The sequence below is a fragment of the Liolophura sinensis genome, chromosome 9, assembly GCF_032854445.1.
Source record: "Liolophura sinensis isolate JHLJ2023 chromosome 9, CUHK_Ljap_v2, whole genome shotgun sequence".
NCBI lineage: Eukaryota > Metazoa > Mollusca > Polyplacophora > Chitonida > Chitonidae > Liolophura > Liolophura sinensis.
This window is the reverse complement of record NC_088303.1, coordinates 29,084,992-29,107,372: the sequence shown is the minus strand read 5'-3', so window position 1 is coordinate 29,107,372 and position 22,381 is coordinate 29,084,992. Positions and strand designations below refer to the sequence as shown.

Below are 22,381 nucleotides of genomic sequence, written 5' to 3'. Positions count from 1 at the left end.
TTTAATTGATTCGGAAGCAATTGCAAGTATGTCAGGAGGTTTGCTAGACACCTGGCTGTGCGCAGTGTTTAACTCTAGAATCTTGAAGGTTTCTTCCACCATTAAGCATATTAAAAATACTTCATATTAAAACTAATTTTCCTTTAGGAGGAGATTAAGAACTATTTTATATGACTGATATTTTCAGGTACAAGCAGCATCAAGAAAACTTGAAGAAACAAAGAAAGAGTATGATCTTAAGTTAGATGAGTATGCTCGACTGTTGGACATCAGAGCAGCCAGGATTAAGGTGTGTATGGTTTGGGATCAGGGACACATCAGCATGGTCATACCGCACTAGATTTTTTTTTCCATTAAATAATATTATGATACCATTTGGGTTAACCAAGATCTTTATGGTAAGGTGGGAATACTTGACACTGCTAAGGTCATTGTCTTGTTCTTTGATGTACTTGTGTTACTGTAAGAACTGTATTTTCCTTATATGTGAGACATGACTTACTCAGCTAACTCAAACTGTCTTCTCGTGTCTGATTACAGAAGTTAGAGTCTCAGCTCAGAGATGTGGCTTATGGAACACGACAGTATAAGATATCAGCAACAACTGACCAGGTGGGTAATGGGACTGGATAAACAAACGGTCTACTTGCTTCGCTTCGTGCAGAGATTTCAGTATTTCCAAAAATTGCCCTTCTATAGTCAACAATGCTCTTCTGCCTACATCTATATAACATATGTCACACATGGTAGAGTTCGCCAGTAATTCACCAAAAGTGAGTGGTTTAGTTGAGGCACTTCAATTGCCTCAATTCGTCAAACTGCCATTTGTAAACCTTGGCAATGGTGATAAATTACAAATAAATAAATATATGTTGGCTTGTTGGCTTGTTGAAATGAAACTCTGTTTCTTCAAGGTGGGTGGAATCCAGATGTTTTTGTCAGTAACTTGTGTAAATTTGTATTGGATACTTTTAGGAAGAAACACTGGACTTTGATGAAACAGTTCATTTGGAGCGGGGCCAGAATTTGTTTGAAATCCACATTTCTAAGGTGAGCAATGTTCTTCCTCTACAAAATCAGGAGACCTGGGATCAAACCTGATTGTATCATACCAAAGACTTTAAAAATGCTGCTTCTCTCTTGACACTGAGCAATGAGAGGTTAGGGCAAGGAAGCAGGACTGGTTAGCCCGATGTCAGTAAGATGTGATTGGGTGGGGTGTCATGTATGGTGTCTTAGGCATGATACTTCGGCAGCATGGACTAGTCCTGCCACAAAAAGACACAGTATAATATGTGCACCCACCTAATGACACCTCATTGTCATATGACTGAAAAATTGTTGAGTATGACATGAAAACCTAAACATACATGCCTAGATACATTCTTTCTCTATCCTGCATTCACAAATGCTGTGGACCCTCTTCTCACTGGTTGTACTATATAAACAGACTGGAGTGCATGTGAAAATGAAAGTTGAAAGTTGTTTGGTGAAAGCTGCAGAATGGTTTTACTCTACAGTTAAGGCATATCTGAAAATTTCAGCTGTAATATACATTCATTTATATCTGAGAGAATAGTCAGTACAGTACATGGGTATGTTATAGACTGAGCTACATGCGGGCTCTGAACTCAGTGTCTCACTTGCACTTTTCTATTAATATCTACATGTATGTATTCCTTATCTCTAGTGGCTTATCTTGACAGAAAGAAATTTTTTCAGAGACACTGATTTGTTCTGTAGGCTAAACCTGCAATATTTGTGATAGTCAGGGTTGTGAATATGAAGGCCAGTAGAAGAGCAACTGCCTGTGCAGTTACTGGTAGGCTGAAGCCCAAAAAAAAAAAAACCCTCAACAACAATGAGTAGTCCTATGGGAGGAAGCTGATCTTTTTGTCTTGTTTATGGTGCTTTTTGATTCTTAGCTTTGATTCTCAGGACCAAATACAGCTGGACGATTTGGGCACCCTCATTTGGCTAATTTTGGTTAAAATATTTTCAGGTATTAAGAAAACAGGAATTAATGTCTTATATACCATATTTTAGTGTCAAAATTACCTATAAAACTTTGTACGCTCAGTACAAATGAATAAAAGGAATTTTCTTCAAACATGAGTTACAGTATCAGGCAACTTTCCCCATAAGTTGAGCTGTTTTAGGGTATCCTGTAATCTGGGCACCTACTAAAGGGTATCAGAAAGCCCTTGGATTTGACCCTGATCGTGATCGTGGGATGCATGTGACTGTAAATCAGTCCTTTGAGTTGGTCGTTGTGTCTGTCAAATTATTAACGAAGGCCTTCTGCCTGAGGAGCCTGGGTGTAAGATGACATGAAATCATATATAGTGGGATGTCACAGCTGTTGAAAATTTATGTTTGTTGAAATGCACATCCATCACAGATTCTGTATCACATGTTTGTTACGCTTTTTTGTTTCTTGGTAAACAGCTAGCTCTCAGCGAGGACGCCATCAAACATCTGGGCGACGAGGAACCATCTTTGTTCTGCACCTGGGAGTTCTTTGAGTTTGAGATCCAGTCCACACCCGTCATCAGGGGCAGCAGGTGAGAGTCTACTTAACAAAGTCTAGTTCAGGAATAAAAACAGTTTTCCTAATATCCAAAACTGATATTGCACCAGATGTTTAAAGAAAAACATGTAATATATATGTGGGTCCACCACACGCAACCAGAAACATGACACCCTGCCACCCATACCCACACACAATCAGAAACGTGACACCCTGCCTCTTGTACACCACACACAACCAGAAACATGACACCCTGCCACTTGTACACCACACGCAACCAGAAATATGACACCCTGCCACTCATACACAACACACAACCAGAAACATGACACCCTGCCACTCATACACCACACACAACCAGAAACATGACACCCTGCCACTCGTACACCACAAACAACCAGAAACATGACACCCTGCCACTTGTACACCACACACAACCAGAAACATGACACCCTGCCACTTGTACACCACACACAACCAGAAACATGACACCCTGCCACTTGTACACCACACACAACCAGAAACGTGACACCCTGCCACTCATACACCACACACAACCAGAAACATGACACCCTGCCTCTTGTACACCACACACAACCAGAAACATGACACCCTGCCACTCATACACCACACACAACCAGAAACATGACACCCTGTCACTTGTACACCACACACAACCAGAAACATGACACCCTGCTACCCATACCCACACACAACCAGAAACATGACACCCTGCCTCTCGTACACCACACACAACCAGAAACATGACGCCCTGCTGCTCGTACATCACACACAATCAGAAACATGACGCCCTGCCTCTCGTACACCACAGATGGTGCTGCGATCTGGAGTTAGAGAGATTGTAGAGATACATGTAACTCTTGCTTGAGTGAGCAAAATGACACGTAAATACATGGTGGTGCTTTAAATTTGCTGTATGTGTCTGATTTGTTTACTTTGAGCTCCAATATCTTGGTTATGCAACATCACAGAGACGAAAAACATGTTTCCTCAACTTGATTTGGGATACTATCTCTTGAGGTATCTATACATTTGGCATGGTGTTGTCTTTTCTTTTAAGATATACTGGCTGTTAAAACAACTGTCAGCTGCCATGGTAAGGAAATGTATTTCATCACTCTAAAATTCCTGTGTACATGTATCTTATCTATCTTGTATGGTCATACTTTTTATCTTTGAGGTTCTCTTTCCAGCTTGGGTACTAGCTTTTGCATGCATACATTACATGTACTTTGTCATTTCAGGCCACAGTATGATTTCACATCTCAGTACATTGTCAAGGTGGATGATTTCTTTTTGCATTATCTGCAAAAGGTAAGATCACTCATTTGGCCAGGAAAAAGTTATCCACCCTATATGATCTAATATTTAAACCAAAAAAGTGCATTTTTGGAAGCAAATAAATGTCCTGGAGTATTACTTTTGGTACTTAAACTTGCATTTTCTCAGTATGATATTGTCATACATTCTAATCAAGCTTTAAAACAACTTTCTAAAATCAACGTGTCTTTCATAATCAGGGGAAAAAAGAGCTACCTAGTCATGGACGAAATTTTAGGTCGTTTTAGGTCTTCATTTGCCCACTCTTGCAGTGTATACATAGGTGTGATGTGGCAGATGGTTGAGATGGGGAATTTTAAGTCAGATAGACACAAAGTCTTTGTTCAAATCCATTCTCTGACAGGGATATTACAGATTTCCCTGCAACAAGAACACACAGTATATGTACACATCTAATTTAAGTATGACATTAAGCCCTAAGCATACATACATGTATACAGTGTTTTGGGGTCGATTACTCCAGGGTGTAAGGTGTCTTACACAAAGTTTGTTGTTGATACCTGTTCTACCATTAACATGACTTACACATTGAACTCAGCATGTCCCTTCACCAATGAGATTGTGTGTTCAAATCTCCTGATAGTTCGCTTGTGGTTATTTTTTCATGATAGTGAAAAATGAAGATTATCTTAGTGTGAAAGACAGTATAGTAGCTGTAGTGGGAAATTAGGTGAGAAGAGATGCATTTTTTACAACGCTAGGTGGTCAGTGGACATTGACTAACATCCTCAATTGATAAAGACTGCTGTCAGAGTGGTAGTGGAATGATATGTGTTAGGAAGACTGCTGAGGTTTGAGCCAACAACCTTTGAGACTGTAGCATGGGGTTTTATCATTAGATATGCTAGACCAAAGGAAAATTCCTGTTGACTCGGTTATAGATAGCCAATACATTCTACCATGTTACATTCACTCCCCTCTTAAATCCTACATGAGGGGCCTAACCCAGGAGGCTTCCACCAATGTGATCGCTGTGAGATCAAGTCTAGCTCATGCTGTTGATCATATTTGGGAAGGTCTGCTAGCAGCCTGCAGATGATGTGGGTTTCCTCTGGTGACTGCCCAGTTTCCTCCCACCATAATGCTGTCCAGCGTCATATGAGTGAAAATAAACGGCGTAAATCGCAGTGCTTGTTGTCATGGGACAATCCTATTGGTGTTTGAACCCACTACTTTGGGATCATAATCTGTGCCTCTACCGTTTCTACCACTAGACCAAAGATAACAAGACCAGCCTGTCACGGTTAGAACTGTGCTAAAGGTGAGGTTGTGGTATGCTCCTGGGAAAGAGGAAATCTGGTGGAACATGCACATGATACGCTAATATTTTTCTTATTTGTTTGTCACACATGCAGGATGACAAGTTTGTCAAAGACTTTACATTTACTTTCTTTCTCTGCCTTTTGTTTTTTTCTTAGGAAACCTGCACACTGGAGCTCCATCAAACGTTTGGGCATGATTACAAAACCATAGCTGTGTGCCAGCTCTCTTTCAAGGATATTTTTGATAAGCCACACGGGCGTATCCATGGCAATGTTTCTCTCACAGGTAGGTGTGGTTTCCACTGACGGGTGACGGTGATGTGCAGAATTTATATACAACCATGTTCATGAGTATACTGCAGTGAGATAGTCTGTTGTAATGATATAGGTGCTCTCCTCCCCTGTAAATTACAACACATTTTCAGACAGCACTCTTCAATTGCTGGGACACAGGTGATGAGAGGGCAGGTTCAAAGCCTGTCTTTGGCAGGGAATTTACGTATTTCCCCCATCTTCACTGCTCAAGTGGCTGTTTGTTCAGACCCCTAAAGACCCCTTGTCTTCCAGAATTGTGATTCACATATCTGTATGTCAGGACGTTCGGCACTTGCCAAAAGTCAGTGGTTAATGATGGGCCCTAGGGTTTCCTTCACAAATAAAACTGACTGCCATTGGATGAGTGAAAAATTCTCCGATGCAGTTTTAATCACTTAAATAAATCAAAACAGTGCCATCACAAACGTGTATACTAATATATTAATGTTAGTGTGGGAGAGGTCTAGGTTGTACTTGTTGAGAAGGTAGTAGGAAACGTTCTGCCATTATTTAATACTAACCAAAACTTGAGGTGATGATGATTTGTAATTATCTGTTGTGATGTGACAGGTGCAGCAGGTGAAGGGTCGGGTATAGGCTTTGGTCACCTGGAGTACTGGGTCCGTCTCAAGGTGCCCATGGACCAGGCACTCCGACTCTACAAGGTACGAGCAGTTTTTAGCAAGTAGACTATGATTCTTCTACCTTTCTGCATGTTTGCTAAATGATGTTCCAAGATGTTCTCTAAAGACTGAATTCTGGTATATTTTTTTTAATTTAGGAAATTGAACACCACTGACAAATATGTACATGTATGGTGTATTTATAGTGCATCTAAGTGTTACTATTCTCTCTTTATTTGATTAGACTAAACCTTTCTAATTACACTGGTGCAGAGCCCTTGAAACTTGTCTGTGCATCCACATCCTGACCTTGTACTCCTCTCCTGTGGTACTTTATTGCCCTCTGTGTGTTTGTACACTTCTGCTTTTTTGTCCTCTGTGTATAAACTGACTTGCTTGCCCTCTGTGTGTTTACACTTTGTTGTTTCATGTTTGTACAACTGACCCCTTGTGTGTCTGCACACTGGCTTTATTGTCCCTTGGCTGTACATCCTGACTTTATTGCCTTGTGTGTGTGTGTGTGTGCATCCAGACTTGATTGCCCTCTATGTGTTTGTACACCTGTGCTTTTTTTGTCCTCTGTGTATAAACTGACTTGCTTGCCCTCTGTGTGTTTACACTTTGTTGTTTCATGTTTGTACAACTGACCCCTTGTGTGTCTGCCACACTGCGCTTTATTGTCCCTTGGCTGTACATCCTGACTTTATTGCCTTGTGTGTGTGTGTGTGCATCCAGACTTGATTGCCCTCTATGTGTTTGTACACCTGTGCTTTTTTTGTCCCTCTGTGTATAAACTGACTTGCTTGCCCTCTGTGTGTTTACACTTTGTTGTTTCATGTTTGTACAACTGACCCCTTGTGTGTCTACACACTGGCTTTTATTGTCCCTTGGCTGTACATCCTGACTTTATTGTCCCTCTTTGTGTTTGCTTATTTGTCCTCTCATTTACACTGCATTTACACTTTGTTGTCAAATGTTTATATCACCTGACTTTATTACTTTGTGTTTGTACACCATGACTTATTGGCCCATATCTCCTTGACTCACCCCCTGTGTGTCTGCTCAATGATTTTATTATCCTGTGCCTCTACATTTTATTATCCTGTGCCTCTACACTTTGGTGTCCCATGTTTGTACGACTTTTATTGACATGTATGCGTACACCCCATGACTTAAATGCCCTGTGTTTGTACATCCTTGTTTTATTGCCGTAGTGAATTGTGTCCGTAAACTGCTACCTACCTTTACCATTTGTTTCCTGTCTGTTGATCAGGAGAGAACCAAGGCACTAGGTTACATAACTTCCAATGTCCAGCAGACTGGTCAAGCACTCCAAGCCCTGGATGAAACAGCTGGACAGCGACCAGCTGACAACGTTAACGAACTTCATATCAAAATATTGCGATGCTCAGGGCTCAAACCTCGAAGAGAAAGTAAGCCCACTTCCTACAATTCTAGAATATGTTACTTGTATACATGCTCAGGTAGAAAGAGGAAGCTGATTTCTTTGAAGACCGACAATTCCGTTAACTCATGCAGCATTCCAGAGTCATATTGAGCTTATGGACACAAAGGTTTGGGTTAGATCATGTCAGTCCATGTACCAGGAATTATAAAACACTCCCCTTGATTCCACAGTTCTTGGGCATTGTTCAGTGGTGGCAGAAGTGGTCATCAATTCTTGCATGGTCGTTCAGGTGGCCTTACATGATATTCACTGGAGACCACTTGCCTTGCATGGCTATGATATACGTTTGTTACAGTCGTTCAACCCTGGCACTCTGCATGGTTTCCCTTCTGGTTTCCCCTCTTGTTACACTGACCACCATTATGTAGTAAAGCCAAATATTTTTGAGTACAGCATTAAACATTGAATGAAATTAGTAATTTGAATTAATAAATGGTTATGAACAAGTTCATCCCTCAGATCAAACTGACATGCTAAAAGTAAAAAATAAATCGTTTCAAAGAAAGTGAATTTTAGAACTTATCGAAGCATAAAGTCAGCTTGACATCTTGTATGCAAAATTAGAGGCACATTGTTTTGACAGTAAAATGGACATGAAAACTCAAAGGACATGGCATGAAATCTGTACGTACATGGTAATTGAGCTTTTAAATAAGAAGTACATTGTGGAGACTGTACTTCTGTGTTTAACTGTTTCAGATGTACAACCCTCCCCGTACTGTGTTTACCAGTTCTATGACTTCAATGATCACGACACAGTCATCTTGCATAGCTCAAATAATCCTGAGTTCAACGACCACCAAACTTACCCTGTTCCCATGACCATTGAGTTGGACCAGTATCTCAAGAACATGGTAAGCTTTTCATTTCTGAATGGCTTTAATTCTTAAATTTGTATACTTTTTAAGACTTTGCAATTCTAGGTAGCTGTAGCTGTGGCTCTGATTAGTCTGGGTGTAGAAGTGCAGTTGTGAATTGGTTGTATTGAATAAACATTTCAAAATATTGACATTGTTTTTCAATCCACCTATTGACACAACACACAAATACTCAGTTCCCAATTTTCACCCTGATTTTCCCAGGGTTAATTTGTGTCTTTGCAATCCAAGCTACCGCCCCTTTCTCAATTCAGCTGGTAATTGCCCAGTTTTCACCCGAGTTCATTAAATTCCATACGTCTGTAGTTTTTTTGTCAGGGGTGTTTCTCAAAAAATGTCAAAACCTGCTTTAGTATAGAAAAACACTTAATAATAGTAATAGTAATAAAAAGAGAGAAAGAAAGAAATGATAGTTTGTTGAAACCCGGCCATGATATTGGTATGGGAAATGATATCTTTTCTGTTTAAAGGATACCTGTAAACAAACTCTAGAACAAAGAATGTGATTTTAGAGGAAACAAAGAAAGTTCGGTCAGAATTTTTTAAAACTTTCATTATGTATTATGCCTACATATTTCAGTATGTAGGCATGTTTCATATGTATTAATACTTCATTTTATGCATATTTTCACTCATTGTCATTTAATACTCCGTGGCTCACTAGGTTAGCGCACTAGCGCAGCGTAAATGATACAGGAGCCTCTCACCAATGCGGTCACTGTGAGTTCAATTCCAGCTCATGCTGGCTTCCCTTCCGGCCGTACGTGGGAAGGTCTGTCCGTAACCTGCAAATGGTTGTGGGTTTCTCCCAGGCTCTGCCTGGTTTCCTCCCACCATAATGTTGGTCACTGTCCTGTAAGTGAAATATTCTTGCGTACTGCGTAAAACACCAATCAAATAAATAAATTAAATAAATCTCAGTTTCATATGTGGAAATGACATCAGCCATGAACTTATCAGCTTAGTAGGATTGGCTTCGTGCCCCTTGTTTAAGTTCTTTCTCCCCTGAGTTCTTTTGACAGCTATCACCGGTGACTACAAGATACGTTATATCCCGACTGATCACAGGGTCATGGGCCCCAAGCAGAAAGGGCTTTTTTTTTTTTATTATTATTTTTTTTTTTTTTCTTTTTTCTTTTTTTTTTTTTTCTTTTTTCTTTTTTTTTTTTGTGCCTTTGTATGAAAGGGCATATTGTAACCTGTATGTTAAGGAATATGGGTCAAACATTTCATGGGGGTTACTTCCCCTTTTGTTATTTCAGCCACTGAAAATTTTTGTATTTGATGACACGGATCCAGAGGAGGCATCGTACATTGGAATGGCTGACATTCATCTGATTCCTCTGGCTCATGACAAACCTATTCAGGGCGTGTTTGAACTGAAGCGTGGTGACGGCAACACGAGTGGGACAGTGGAGGTGCAGCTTAGGTGGCAGTACTCGTACCTTCCACCTAGAGCAGCGACACGTACTCCAGCACAGGTAAGTGGTGAGGGACAATGTTACGGGAGTGTAAGGTGAGGTGAAGGCAGCACAGGTAGGACAGTGGAGGTGCAGCTTAGGTGGCAGTACTCGTACCTTCCACCTAGAGCAGCGACACGTACTCCAGCACAGGTGAGTGGTGAGGGACAGTGTTACGGGAGTGTAAGGTGAGGTGAAGGCAGCACGAGTATGACAGTGGAGGTGCATCTGAGGTGGCAGTACTTACCTCCCACTGAGAGCAGCCACATACACTCCAATACAGGTGAGTGGTGAGGGACAGTGTTACAGGAGTGTGGTTAAGGTATGGGGAAGGTAAGGTATGGTGAAGGCAGCACAAGTATGACATTTGAGGTGCAGCTGAGGTGAAGGCAGCAAAAGTTGACAGTGGAGATGCAGCTGAGGTGACAGTACTCTTACCTCCCACTGAGAGCAGCCACACACACTCCAATACAGGTGAGTGGTGAGGGACAGTGTTACAGGAGTGTGGTGAAGGTAAGGTGAGGTGAAGGCAGCACAAGTATGACAGTTGAGGTGCAGCTGAGGTGGCAGTACTCGTACCTTCCACCTAGAGCAGCGACACGTACTCCAGCACAGGTGAGTGGTGAGGGACAGTGTTACGGGAGTGTAAGGTGAGGTGAAGGCAGCACATGTACGACAGTGGAGGTGCAGCTGAGGTGGCAGTACTCTTACCTCCCACCTTGACCAGCCACACATACTCCAGCACAGGTGAGTGGTGAGGGACAGTGGTACGGGAGTGTAAGGTGAGGTGAAGGCAGCACAGGTATGACAGTGGAGGTCAAGTTGAGGTGACAGTACTCTTACCTCCCACTGAGAGTAGCCACACACACTCCAGTACAGGTGAGTGGTGAGGAACAGTGTTACGAGAGTGTAAGGTGAGGTGAAGACAGCATGAGTACGACAGTGGGGGTGCAGCTGAAATGGCAGTACTGAGAGCAGCTACACATTGTTAGGGGAGTGTCTAGACGTGAGTGTGAGACCAGTGCAGATAGTGGATGAAGTTGGAAGAATCTGATGAATCAATGAGGTACCTTTTCCCATACAATGGTGACTCTGCCAAAGTCGTATAACGCTGGCTGCAGTTGTATAATTGACACTATGGTTGAGTACGGCATAAAACATCAGTCAAATATCCAAATCAATGAGTAAACAAATTATCATCGCAAAAGCTAGAATGAATACAGCTTATAACAGGCTGTAGTAATATTTGGTGGGAATGAATCGCCATTTCAGTATTTAGTTCTTCATATATACATGTATTTACATTGTGCACCTTGAACGTTGCCAGGTGGCTGCTGCTCCTCAAGATGTCCCGGAAAAACTGCCAGTGATGTCTGGAGAGTCTCTGAGCTCCCCTAAGTCCCTGACCCCGCAGGCAAAGCCCAGGGCTGGCACACGGTCAAATATGAAGGGGCCATCTGCCACCTCCACACCCATGGTCAAGGCTCATGGGCTGCCGTCCACTGGAGAAGGGGAGGTAACTGCTCAGAGAGCTGCTGTTGCTGCGGCAGGGCCTTCCAAGGAGGTGAGCAACCATATCTGTTCATTTCCATGTGTTATAAACTGGAATTTTTAGCACTGATGTTCATTTTTTGGAGGCCTTCCAAATGCATAATTATTAGCCTTCTGGCAAAAACAGAAGGAGGTTCTGTTGTATTTTCTTATCCACAGGGGTGACTATAAGTTTGTAGCCAGTTTGTCCATTGGCTGGACATTTTTTAAAGTGGTTTGAATTCTATTGAACAAGCCATTCTGTTGAATTCACACTTTGTACATGGCTTCACCATGACAAGTTACAGATCAAGATTGAGGTTTAGGCCAGTTTTTGTGGCTGTTTTTGTCCTATGTGGTCTTAAACCATTGCTTCACCATGACAAGTTACCAGTCAATCGCGTTTCTTGGCTGTTTCGTCCATTTGAGACAGTATTTGTATTTTTCTTAAGACTTTGACATAGCTGCATGTATTATTTTCATGGTTTAAAATGGTAGGGGACATGTATTGCAGAAGTAGTTGTTCCAGAATTCTTGTACTAGCAAGTCTTTGTCATTTTCTTGTGTCAGCTGTTCCCCAAACCTCGTGTTCCTGCCCCTCGTCAGAAGACCACAGATGAAACACTGGACCAGTCCAGGGTGGGGATGGTGAACGACGCTGTATCTGATGCTGTGTCTGCTGTATTGCCTGAGCTCTCTGTCACAGCCTCAACAGTCCAGGATCAAACATCAACAGGTGAGTTCTCCTCAGTATCCCGCACTCTACATGCACATGTTGCCCCTACCCATTAGTTCTCATTATAAACATGTTGTCTGTAGCCTTTGTTTAAAGAACAGAGAATAAACCTCTCAAATCAGTTATACCCGTCCTTAAAAGACAAGAGAAGAATAGAAGCCTTTCAAATCAGTCATATATTAGAAGAAAAGAGGAGAAACCTCTCAGATCAGTTATACCCCTTCTTAAAAGACTAGAGAAGAATAGAATCCTCTCAAGTTAGTCATACCTGTCATTAGAAGAAAAGAGGAGAAACCTCTCAGATCAGTTATACCCCTCATTAAACAATAGAAAAGAAACCTCTCAGGTCAGTTATACCTGTTGTTAAAAGAGAAGAAACATCTCAGGTCAGTTATACCACCTGTTGAAGAAAAGAAACCTCTCAGGACAGTTATACCCCTTATTAAAAGAGAAGAAACCTCTCGGTTCAGTTATACCCCTTGTTGAAAGAAAAGAAACCTCTCAGGTCAGTTATACCCCTTGTTAAAAGAAAAGAAACCTCTCAGGTCAGTTATACCCCTTGTTAAAAGAAAAGAAATCTCGCAGGTCAGGTATACGCATTGTTAAAAGAAAAGAAACCTCGCAGGTCAGTTATACCCCTTATTAAAAGAGAAGAAACATCTCAAGTCCGTTATACCCCTTGTTAAATGACAAGAGAAGAATAGAACCTCTTAGTGAAACCCCTAGTGAAGAGAAAGAGACGAAACCTCGCAGGTCATTGATACTGGAAATTACCTACATGTGCAGCCCCTGTAGCCACAATTTTTGTAATTTTTTTGTGAAGAATCTGCAAGCCTCTGAAGATAGAGGTTCCTGTGTATTTTGTGTTTAGCCTCTGTTAGTTACTGACTTAGAAAAAAGTGTAAAAAATATTATGGATACCATCAGCAGAAACCTTATAATAAAATTCATATATTTTTTTTTACTTTTAATGAGATCAAGTACATGTATGTATCTCATGTCATTAGGAGATGCCAGTAGTGAAGAGATGTCTCCAGGTTGGGAGAGTGTTTATTGTTAACATAAAAGTATTACTGTTGCATGCTCTCCTCAATGTATGTCATGTCCTTAAGAGATGCCTGTAGCGAGAGAGAAGTCTCTAGTCTTTATAGTTGACACAAAAGTATTCCTGTTGCATGCTCTGATATATGTGTCATGTCTTTAGGAGATGCTGGTAGTGAAGAGATGTCTCCAGTAGAGAAGAGTGTAGATCCTGCAGAAGTATCAGAACCAGAGTCACAGGAAAATGCTCTTGATGAAGGTAGCAGGGTGTGACCTCTGACCTAGGCACTTTGACCTTTAAACTCACCTCTAGACTTTTGCATGTTAACTTGCTTCTTCATTTTCTGCCTTAATTTGCTGTTTTTTTTCCAGTTTTGCACCATTTCTTAATATTGATGATTTTTTTCTTTTTTCCTCTTGTTAAATTTGACTGATGTGTGACTCACTTTTAATTTGTATTTCTTTGGAAGTTTTAATTGAATTAGTAAAATTAATTTGGTACGTCTTTTGCACAGCTGCCAGTGAGATTATTGTTATCTATGCTCCAGGATTGTATTGCTCTGCTAATTCAGTATGTTGGTTTGTTTTTTAGTTGTTGTTTATTATTTGTGTTTTTTTAAAAAATGTTCGTGCTCACTTGATCCTCAACAGTCTACTCTAAGTTTATACTCTTACTTCACCACTAAAGATAAATCTTTCTCCGTTTTACTACAGTAATTGTACCAAGCATCAATATGGCCTGAGTATCAGTCTGTTGGTTTATCGTAATTCTTTACGTAGAACTATGGCCTGACAGATTTGAATGCAATAAGGGCAGAAGCTCCAGAACGCACATACTTGATTACTGGAAGCAATCAGAGCTTACGTAAATATACTCCTTTCCGCTGGTAATCTTAACACCACTCAGTTTTGCTGTTGTTTCAAACGGTCACAGCCAGAAACTTAATTGGCTGATTAATTTGCACCAGACTGAAGACAACAGGTTGATTCTCAGACTAGCACCATTATTGCTATGTACTATTCACGTTTTATGAAGTAATATTGTTGAGGAACGTATACTGTGTAATTTTGCAGGTGTTAAGTACAAGTACAGTAAATGATGTGAAAATTTCTCCCCATGACAAAGTTGTACATGTTGCCTGATTGTTCTGATAATCTACTGATGGATTTGTTTTGATGTGTGCTTGTATGATGACATTCTACTGGGAAAATGTTTCAGCAAGAAAAAGTCAAAAGTAATATTTTATGACATACATTTGCCACTGACGATGCACTTTTTGGGGTGAAATTTTTGGCCATTTACCTTGTATGTCCTTATCACCGTTGTGAATCTTTCCCATACACTTAGTCCTCCTGAATGCACATGTACTTTATGACACTTTATATAGATGGATCTTTTAATTTTCAATATAAACATGTTATCCTGTAGTCTTCCATGTACAGAAACATTCTTTTTTTCATGTCACTGAAAGTACAGTTAAAAGCACAAAGGAATTTGGAACAATTCTTATCTTCACAGCATGTTTGTTATCAATTGTCTCAGTCCATGTGACACTATTGGTCATGCATATTTAGGTACATAATGTCTCTTGTCTGGTGGTGACAATGTTTGTATATGAAGTTGGTCTGTCATGACTTGCATGTTGCATGCATCTGTATTTACAGTAGCAGAAGATGTGGTGGAAGAGGCTCTGCATGAGGGGGTGTCGCCCTCCGAGAATACACTGAAAGAAGAGTCAGGTAGCTTGGGTTTTGTGCGTGGCTGTAGCAGTCTTTCTTCTCTCTCTTGAAACTTCTGTTGTTATACATTCACTATTCACTTTGTGTGGCACGCAGTCCTTATCCCTCTTTAACTTTTGTTTTAAAACTCCTCAGTTGTAATACATTCAGTGTCACAAGGTTATATGACCCACACTAGTATTGGTCTCAGCATAGAAGAGATCTGTAGTATTGCTGAAATCTATATTTCTCATTATAAATGCTTAGCAGAGGTTCTGAATGTGATGGCAACTTAACTCCACTGAATCTTGGAGCTGTTTTTCAAAGGCATTAAGAACCTCTGCTGACCATGTCATCATGATGTTCAGCACTACTACAGGCATGACAAGGAGCTCAGGTGTGACGTTTAGCCCTAAGCACTCAATCACTCACTCATTGACTCACTCACAAGGAGCTCTTTCACAAAGGGGACTACCAAAGGTCCGTCAAAGCGTGTGTTGTTATTGTTGTCTCCAGATCAGTACATTTTTTAGTTATTGTCTAAAACTAGTTCATTGATAGTCATACATGTGGAAGTTACCTCTGCTGGAGAAATTTAAGAAGTGTTTTGAGAAACTGACAAGGGGAAAAAATGTTAGTCCGTTGTAAATACCCTGTGCTGTTGTAAAACTAAGACATATATCTTTGAGAAACAGCCCCTTACAGCTTGAGAGGTGACTCAACTCAACTCAGCTCAACTCAGCTTAACTCATCTTTTTGTACTGAGTTGCTCACAGTCAGCAATGGCCATACGAAAATTGCAACTGGTTCCAGCTAGTGCAGATACAAGTTGAGTCGCATGATTATTTCTCATATGCAAGTGCATAGGACCTAGCACAAGGGCCGGATTGAGTCGACTATGTGCTTGAGATGATTCTAACTCCTCAAGGACCTAAAAATACACTGAGCATTGTTGGTGCTGTGAAAATTAACATCGTATTAAAATTAACATTTTTCTACAGTATTAAAGTCCATTAAGAAAATACAACACAGGTTCTAGTGTATCGGGATAAATATTTTGTTGCCATGGTGATGTCATTTTGTGGTACAGTGGGACAAAACCACAAGAACAGCATAACATGTATCATAATGAAAAATATCCAAAATTTATGGGAAAATTTGCTTGTTACCTGCGTGTACTTATTAAAGTGCCTTAATGTTGTTGAACGCTAGTACAGATATGGTTTGAGTGTTAGTTACAGCTACATATATTATCTCTGAACTACAGTGACTGTACATTTTGTTTAGCAGCAAACTCTCAAATTGGTGGATATGGTGATCATTTTTTCTTCAACAGATGCCATTGATCAGTGCTATTTTCTATCACATGTACCTATAGAATTACCTTGCAGGAATACTTTGGAGGCCGAGAGTCTTGGAAGTCTTTGTGTTTCGCCCAACTCTGTAACAATTTCAGATTTTCTTGTCAACACTATTTATTGTGTTTCCTTGTTTAATACACACTTTTATTTGACGTGTTGTTCACTAACCTTCTTTGTTTACATTTTATCAAGTGCTTATATGCTGACTTGTCACAATATGAATCAATGATGTTCCTAAGATTTATATTGTATTCTGGATTTTAAAGCTTATGCGTTTGATTTCTATGAAAGACTGTTTTGACAGAGGTCATAGAACATATACATGTATACATCACGGTTGTAAAATGTCTATGTGGATTATAGGAGTGGAAGTCAAGGACACCTCACACATAATCTGTTGTGATGTGAACAGTCAGTAAGCTTTTTGAAAGTAAACAAATAAACTGTTTACTATGAGTCAGCTGTTTTCAGAAGTAGGCACATCCAGACATCCTGTATGTTTCATTTCATTGGCGTTTTATGCCGTACTCAAGAATATTTCACTTATGCGATGGGGGGCAGTATTATGGTGAAAGGAAACCGAGCAGAGCCCGGTGGAAACCCACTACATCTGCGGGTTGCTGGCTGACCTTCCCATGTACTGGCAGAGAGGAAGTCAGCTTGAACAGATAAACAGATCTGCTCCCACATCTTGCGTACTTTGATTTGCATTTGCACCTTTTACTCTAATCCTTTAATTATTTGTTTCAGATCCTGACAGGACACCAAGGACTGTAAGTTCCCTATTCGCTATCATAACTGTCATGATAAATTACTGTACCTAAAAAGTCTTGGATTTTTGGAGGCAAATACAGTCAGGCGTCGCCAAAGAGCGCCGCTTCGGGAACAGATTCCTGAACGTGTTATAGGCTACCCCACGCTATCGCGAAATGACCTTGGGATCCAGTATATAGGCCTACAGTGTATCTTACATGTCACAGATTTTTGGGGGGACATCATATTTGGGTCGTGTTATGTCCGATTGCGCGATATATCGAGGCATCTTTAATACAGCGAGGCTACACTCTCATAAATATTACTTTGGTGCTAAACTTTACATGTTTCAAGTAGGATTTCACCCTACACGTAGTTACCTAACAAATCTCAAAATACCTTTCTAAGGCCAATAAAACTCTCAACTTAAGTAAAACAGGAAACGCAATCGTTTCTTAAGTTTTAGGTCACTTAGCATAATCGATATTTTGGTTTAGGTGTTGAAAACCATGTTTTCTGTGTAGTAGGCTCATTAAATGCTAACATTGAGTGTAGTTCTACCAGGGTTAGCGTTGTTTTGCTGAAGTATAAATGTAATAATATTGAAACTGTGATTTGTACTTATATGATGAAAAAAGACTGAAAATCTGTCACGCAGTTGAAATGTAGTTGAAATGATATGCCACACAAGAAATATGTATTAATGAAAGGCTCTGAATGAATGCTTCAGGTTTGTGACATGGTTATAGAACTGTAAAGGATATTTAATGTAGAATTTATGATTTGTGTTCATGCTTATGGAGATTTGTGACTGTTTTAATTGTAAGATGTGTTTATCTTCAGAATGGAGTGAGCAAGGCAGAGGATACCATGTTTGGGGATGAAGCTGAGGGTGAGTACTGACTACACTGTAACCTTTACCTCACCAGCCATTTCTGTATCGAAATTTTCTGAATTCAGAGTAGAACTCACTTACTCTTTATGAAGGACAGAGGTATATTCTTTCCTACAGAAATTGGCAGGCCAAAAAAAAAAAATTTTTAAATTGCAGGTCATTGTAGGTATTGTGCCTGCTAAAACTTTGTGACTGGAAAAATGTTGCAGGCCAAAGGAAATTTTCTAACTTGAGCCCTGGTTGATGTATTTGCTGTTTAGAATTTTTGTTGCGTAAAGTGACTGTCTTGATGTTTTTGGCGTGTGTAGAGTCAGTGGAGGAGGAGATTGAGGAGGAAGTGGCTGAGGACATGAGTCAGAGTCTGCCGAGGAAACCGGAGATGGAGTCTGACAGTGAGGGCGTGGTCATGGAGCCTGAAGGGGACATAAGGAAGAGCTTGACTCTAAGAATGGTCAGTGTACATGACTGATCATACCCGTAGACCAACATTCAGTCATCTGTCCTGGCTGTGACACAGACAATTTTTCTAATCCTAGCATCGTGATATCATTAATATGAATAGATTAATAACATGTTACTTACATAAATATATTACATTTTATAGTGTACATGTAATGTGTGTTTGAACAAAGTCTTTTTCATTTATCTGCATTTGATTCGGTCTGTATTTCTAAACAAAATTTATATATTGGATTTATTAATTCAGTTGCAGTTTTAAGCTATCCTCAAGAGTCATAATTTATGTTGTACATGTGTATGGGCTGGTACAGGGGTATATTATGATGTGTCATTAAAGTTTACAATGGATTTTAAGCGTATTTTGGAACTTTAAAGAAGTATTATAATTTACTGATAATTATATATAAACAGCTACTGCCATGCGAAAACCTTAAAAGATGTCTTAGAAATGCTATTAAGCGATAATTGTGAAGACAGTCCTGGTTGCTTTCCTAAATTGTTAAAAAAAAGGCTCTGGTAAGTTTCAGAGAATAATAAGGAAACGAAAGTGTTCTGTTCTTTCAAGTTATTTCAGGGAGAGGTGAGGCACTGCAAATGCCTGCATGATTATTAAGTCACTGTCTTATCACACCAAAGTTATACCAGGCTTTAATAAGGTGATCAAATTTGTCCTGATTAGCATGGTTTTGTTAAGATATATAGGATGTTGACTTGTGTATTAATGTATGCTGTTGACAGGGTAACAATGTGACGATCGTTGTGTCTCGTCTGTCCCTGGAGGACGACTCGCCCGTCACGGAGAATGACCAAATACAGCAGTTGTTTGTGGAGTACAAGTTCCTGGGGTTACCCCCTCAGGAGCTAGAGACGCCTTTCTCCCTGCCCAAACCAAAGAATTCTCACCAGTCACTCGCGTTCAACTTCAGCAAGAGTAAGGTTCCATTCACCTCTGACCTTTTTACCCCTCAGCCAGTATTGGCGAAGGGGTATTGTCATATGAGGCGTCGTCTGTCTGTCCATATCCTTGTAAACGCTCTATCTCTAGAATGGTTTAGCCCAAGGTCACCAAACCTACACCACACTTACACCTTGGCATGATGAAGAACGCTAATGATTTTCAGCGACCTTGACATTTTTCTTCAAGGTTATTGGGGCCATTTAAGTGAATTTTATTAAAGAGGCCGCAACGGTAGACTGAAATAAACAAAAAAAGTTGTTACCCTAAAAGGTATTCTCCTGCTTCATGTTTCACAACTTTTTAAATGCCACTCAGAGAAGATCTACACATTATTACAAACCATAGTAAAGTTGGATCCATTCAAGATATTGTACTCTAGGCTGAGAGGGTTTTAAATACATTGCACGGTATTTGTTACTCTATGAAATAAACATTTAAGATTAGGTATACTGTTGCCACGATATGGCTGAAATATTACTGATGTGGCATTCGGCAATGATCATTCATTCAATAGGTGTACTACTGCCTATCTCAGGCCGTAAGTGGGGAGATCGCCCAGCAACCTGCGGATGGTTGTGGGTTACCCCTGGGCTCTACCCAGTTTTCTCCCACCCTAACGCTGGCAGTCATCGTATAAGTGCAATGTTCTTGAGTACAGTGTAAGACACCAATCAAATATAAAAAAACTACTGACTAGAATTTATGTGTAATCTGTTCAGCGATTATTTATTTATGGAAGATGTAGGCTAATACAAACTATGAGAAACTTGAACATAGGTGTACATCTATGTCATTAAGCAAGGACTTGTAAGATAAAATGAAAAGCATCTTAAAATGGCAACAAGTAAAAAAAACCTATTGTCTAATGTTGCATGGTTCACATGAAATCTGAGATGTTAATGAGGCTCATGTTAGAGCCTCATGTTATGTTTTGTAGTTTGTTTACTTCTGAAGTCTGATTCATGTAATGGGGAACACAACTCACCCCAAACACATCAGCCAGAAATCTGAAGAGAGGTATACATGTAGGCCGACTCATTCATTCTCTTCTGTATTAATAATACATGAAACTTTCAGTATAGTGTACATAAAGCAAAAAGTTCACAAGCACTGCAGCCTAACAGGAGAAAATAATGTTTTTTTTGCACAGCGTTGGAGAAGGAAATGTTTAACGATCACACCAACTGACCATCTGCTCTGATGTTCTAATATGGTGTGTTGTTGTTGTAGCCTTCCCTGTAGACCTGGAGAGGAACTACCAGAGACGACAGTACCTGGCCAGCATGTTGCTACCTGATGATCCAGACCAGGGCAGGTATGTAGCCATCCTCATATCTGACAGAATTTGATTCAGCATTTCAATTTTCCACACCCTTCACTGTTAATCGTTATGGGAGTACCAACTCAGAAATGCTTCTTAGCAATTTCGATGCGATTCACATTGTTCACGGGCATATTGCTGTCCGATTCAGATTTAACTGAAACATTTTCGGTTTGAGTCTATGGTATCAACTTGTAAGATACTTTGATTTTCCTGATTTATTTTTATGTGTTATTGTGCCCATTGCCTTGATTACTTTGGGAACATAAATTGTCTAGCTGGATTAATATAAATCAAAATCTCTGTCATTGTTGCCGTTGTTTTGTTGTCTAGGATTCGATTCACCGTGGTCAGTGAGCCCCCTGAGGATAATCAGGATGCTGAGTGTGAGGATGTGGGCGTGGCCTTTGTCAGTGTCCGAGACATCCTACATCAGCACCGAGACATCAAGGATGAGGATATTAAAGGTAGGATTGTAATGGCTGACTGGAAGAGAGCTGTGTTAGTACTCAGGCGTATTCATAAACTGGTAATTATGTTGTAAAACCAGCTTATAATTGACGGCTTTTCTAAGACTATAGGAGCCTATGAAGCCATACCACTGTTAGTGTTGGTTTTTGTGTCAGCTTTTTCATTGACATCTCAAATTCACTGTATAAATGGTGATGATCATTAGATTGATTTTCATTCACAGGTATGATATTCATTCACAGGTATGATATTATCATAAGCCAAGACAGCCGACATGGTTTAATTGTGTCACAACCTCCAATAAACTCTAGCTACAGTGTACTTGACTTTATCAGTGGGCAGTGCTTATGCATATTGTTAATCAATTATATGATAATAACTTACGGATCCTGGGTGCTAGTTAAGTTGATCAAAATGTACATGTACACATTGACCAAATATCTGTTGTTAGTGTTTGACATTGCGGATGAGAAGACGGTGATCGGGTTTCTCAACGTGACAGTGGAGTGTCTGGACGCGCTGGAATCCGTGGAGAAGGAGATGCAGGTGGACTCTACGTACGGTTGAGGCTGTTGATGGAATCTCACCCTGCTGCGCCTTACAGCTCCTAGTTCCCGTCCAGCAGGGAGGGAGACAGATGCTGGCATTTCACTCTTCTCAGTTGCAAACATTGTCTCACATGGGCTACTCGTATCTCTTATAGTGGGGTATATATTTATTTGTTCCGTGTATATCATACCAGTGTAGTGATCTATATATACTTTGGGTGCCGACTTCACAGGTAGGGTTAGTTTCAGAAGTACACATTTTCTAGCAGATAAGTATTCCTCAGCCGTTTGTTAGAACGCAGCCAAGATATGCTAGTTGGTCTGGTACCAATGATTGTATGTACACGTACATATAGGGTTGTCTGATGGAGAGAATTCCTGGACCTAGTGTTGGTTATATACACTGTATTTGTGTGCATAATGCACTTAGGCCAGAGCAAACCAGTTTATAATCATAAACCAGTAGGCTTTATATTTTAGAATAATTCCAAGTCAGATTTCATTATGATGTGTGTTTCGGGCACCAGAAGTTAAGATTATGATAGATTTGTTTATTCCGAGAATGTGCAGTTTGTCAGATTTAAAATTTTTTATTACTCGAGTAAGAATTTGAAGAATGGGTCACAGATCTTTTTTACATGATAACCAAACCGATACATCATTACCAGTCGATATTTTTCATGTCTATATA

At 40.1% G+C, this 22,381-nt stretch overlaps 1 protein-coding gene across 1 annotated transcript in view; it reads left to right on the top strand.

Annotated features, from left to right (window-relative positions):
* The window catches only part of LOC135475766 (protein fantom-like), a 39,018-nt gene extending 16,781 nt beyond the window's left edge, over positions 1-22,237 (top strand). Inside the window, exons 17-38 of the mRNA XM_064755705.1 lie at positions 188-289; positions 541-612; positions 976-1,050; positions 2,449-2,564; positions 3,796-3,865; positions 5,311-5,440; positions 6,040-6,134; positions 7,366-7,525; positions 8,260-8,414; positions 9,701-9,926; positions 9,966-10,051; positions 11,226-11,462; positions 11,999-12,164; positions 13,369-13,464; positions 14,871-14,945; positions 17,036-17,058; positions 17,882-17,930; positions 18,242-18,384; positions 19,131-19,323; positions 20,581-20,665; positions 21,005-21,138; positions 21,594-22,237. Of these exons, the coding sequence (XP_064611775.1) occupies positions 188-289; positions 541-612; positions 976-1,050; positions 2,449-2,564; positions 3,796-3,865; positions 5,311-5,440; positions 6,040-6,134; positions 7,366-7,525; positions 8,260-8,414; positions 9,701-9,926; positions 9,966-10,051; positions 11,226-11,462; positions 11,999-12,164; positions 13,369-13,464; positions 14,871-14,945; positions 17,036-17,058; positions 17,882-17,930; positions 18,242-18,384; positions 19,131-19,323; positions 20,581-20,665; positions 21,005-21,138; positions 21,594-21,709 (2,604 nt within the window). The 3' untranslated portion in view covers positions 21,710-22,237. The remainder of the gene's footprint in view (positions 1-187; positions 290-540; positions 613-975; positions 1,051-2,448; positions 2,565-3,795; positions 3,866-5,310; positions 5,441-6,039; positions 6,135-7,365; positions 7,526-8,259; positions 8,415-9,700; positions 9,927-9,965; positions 10,052-11,225; positions 11,463-11,998; positions 12,165-13,368; positions 13,465-14,870; positions 14,946-17,035; positions 17,059-17,881; positions 17,931-18,241; positions 18,385-19,130; positions 19,324-20,580; positions 20,666-21,004; positions 21,139-21,593) is intronic.
* Positions 22,238-22,381: the final 144 nt, after the last annotated feature.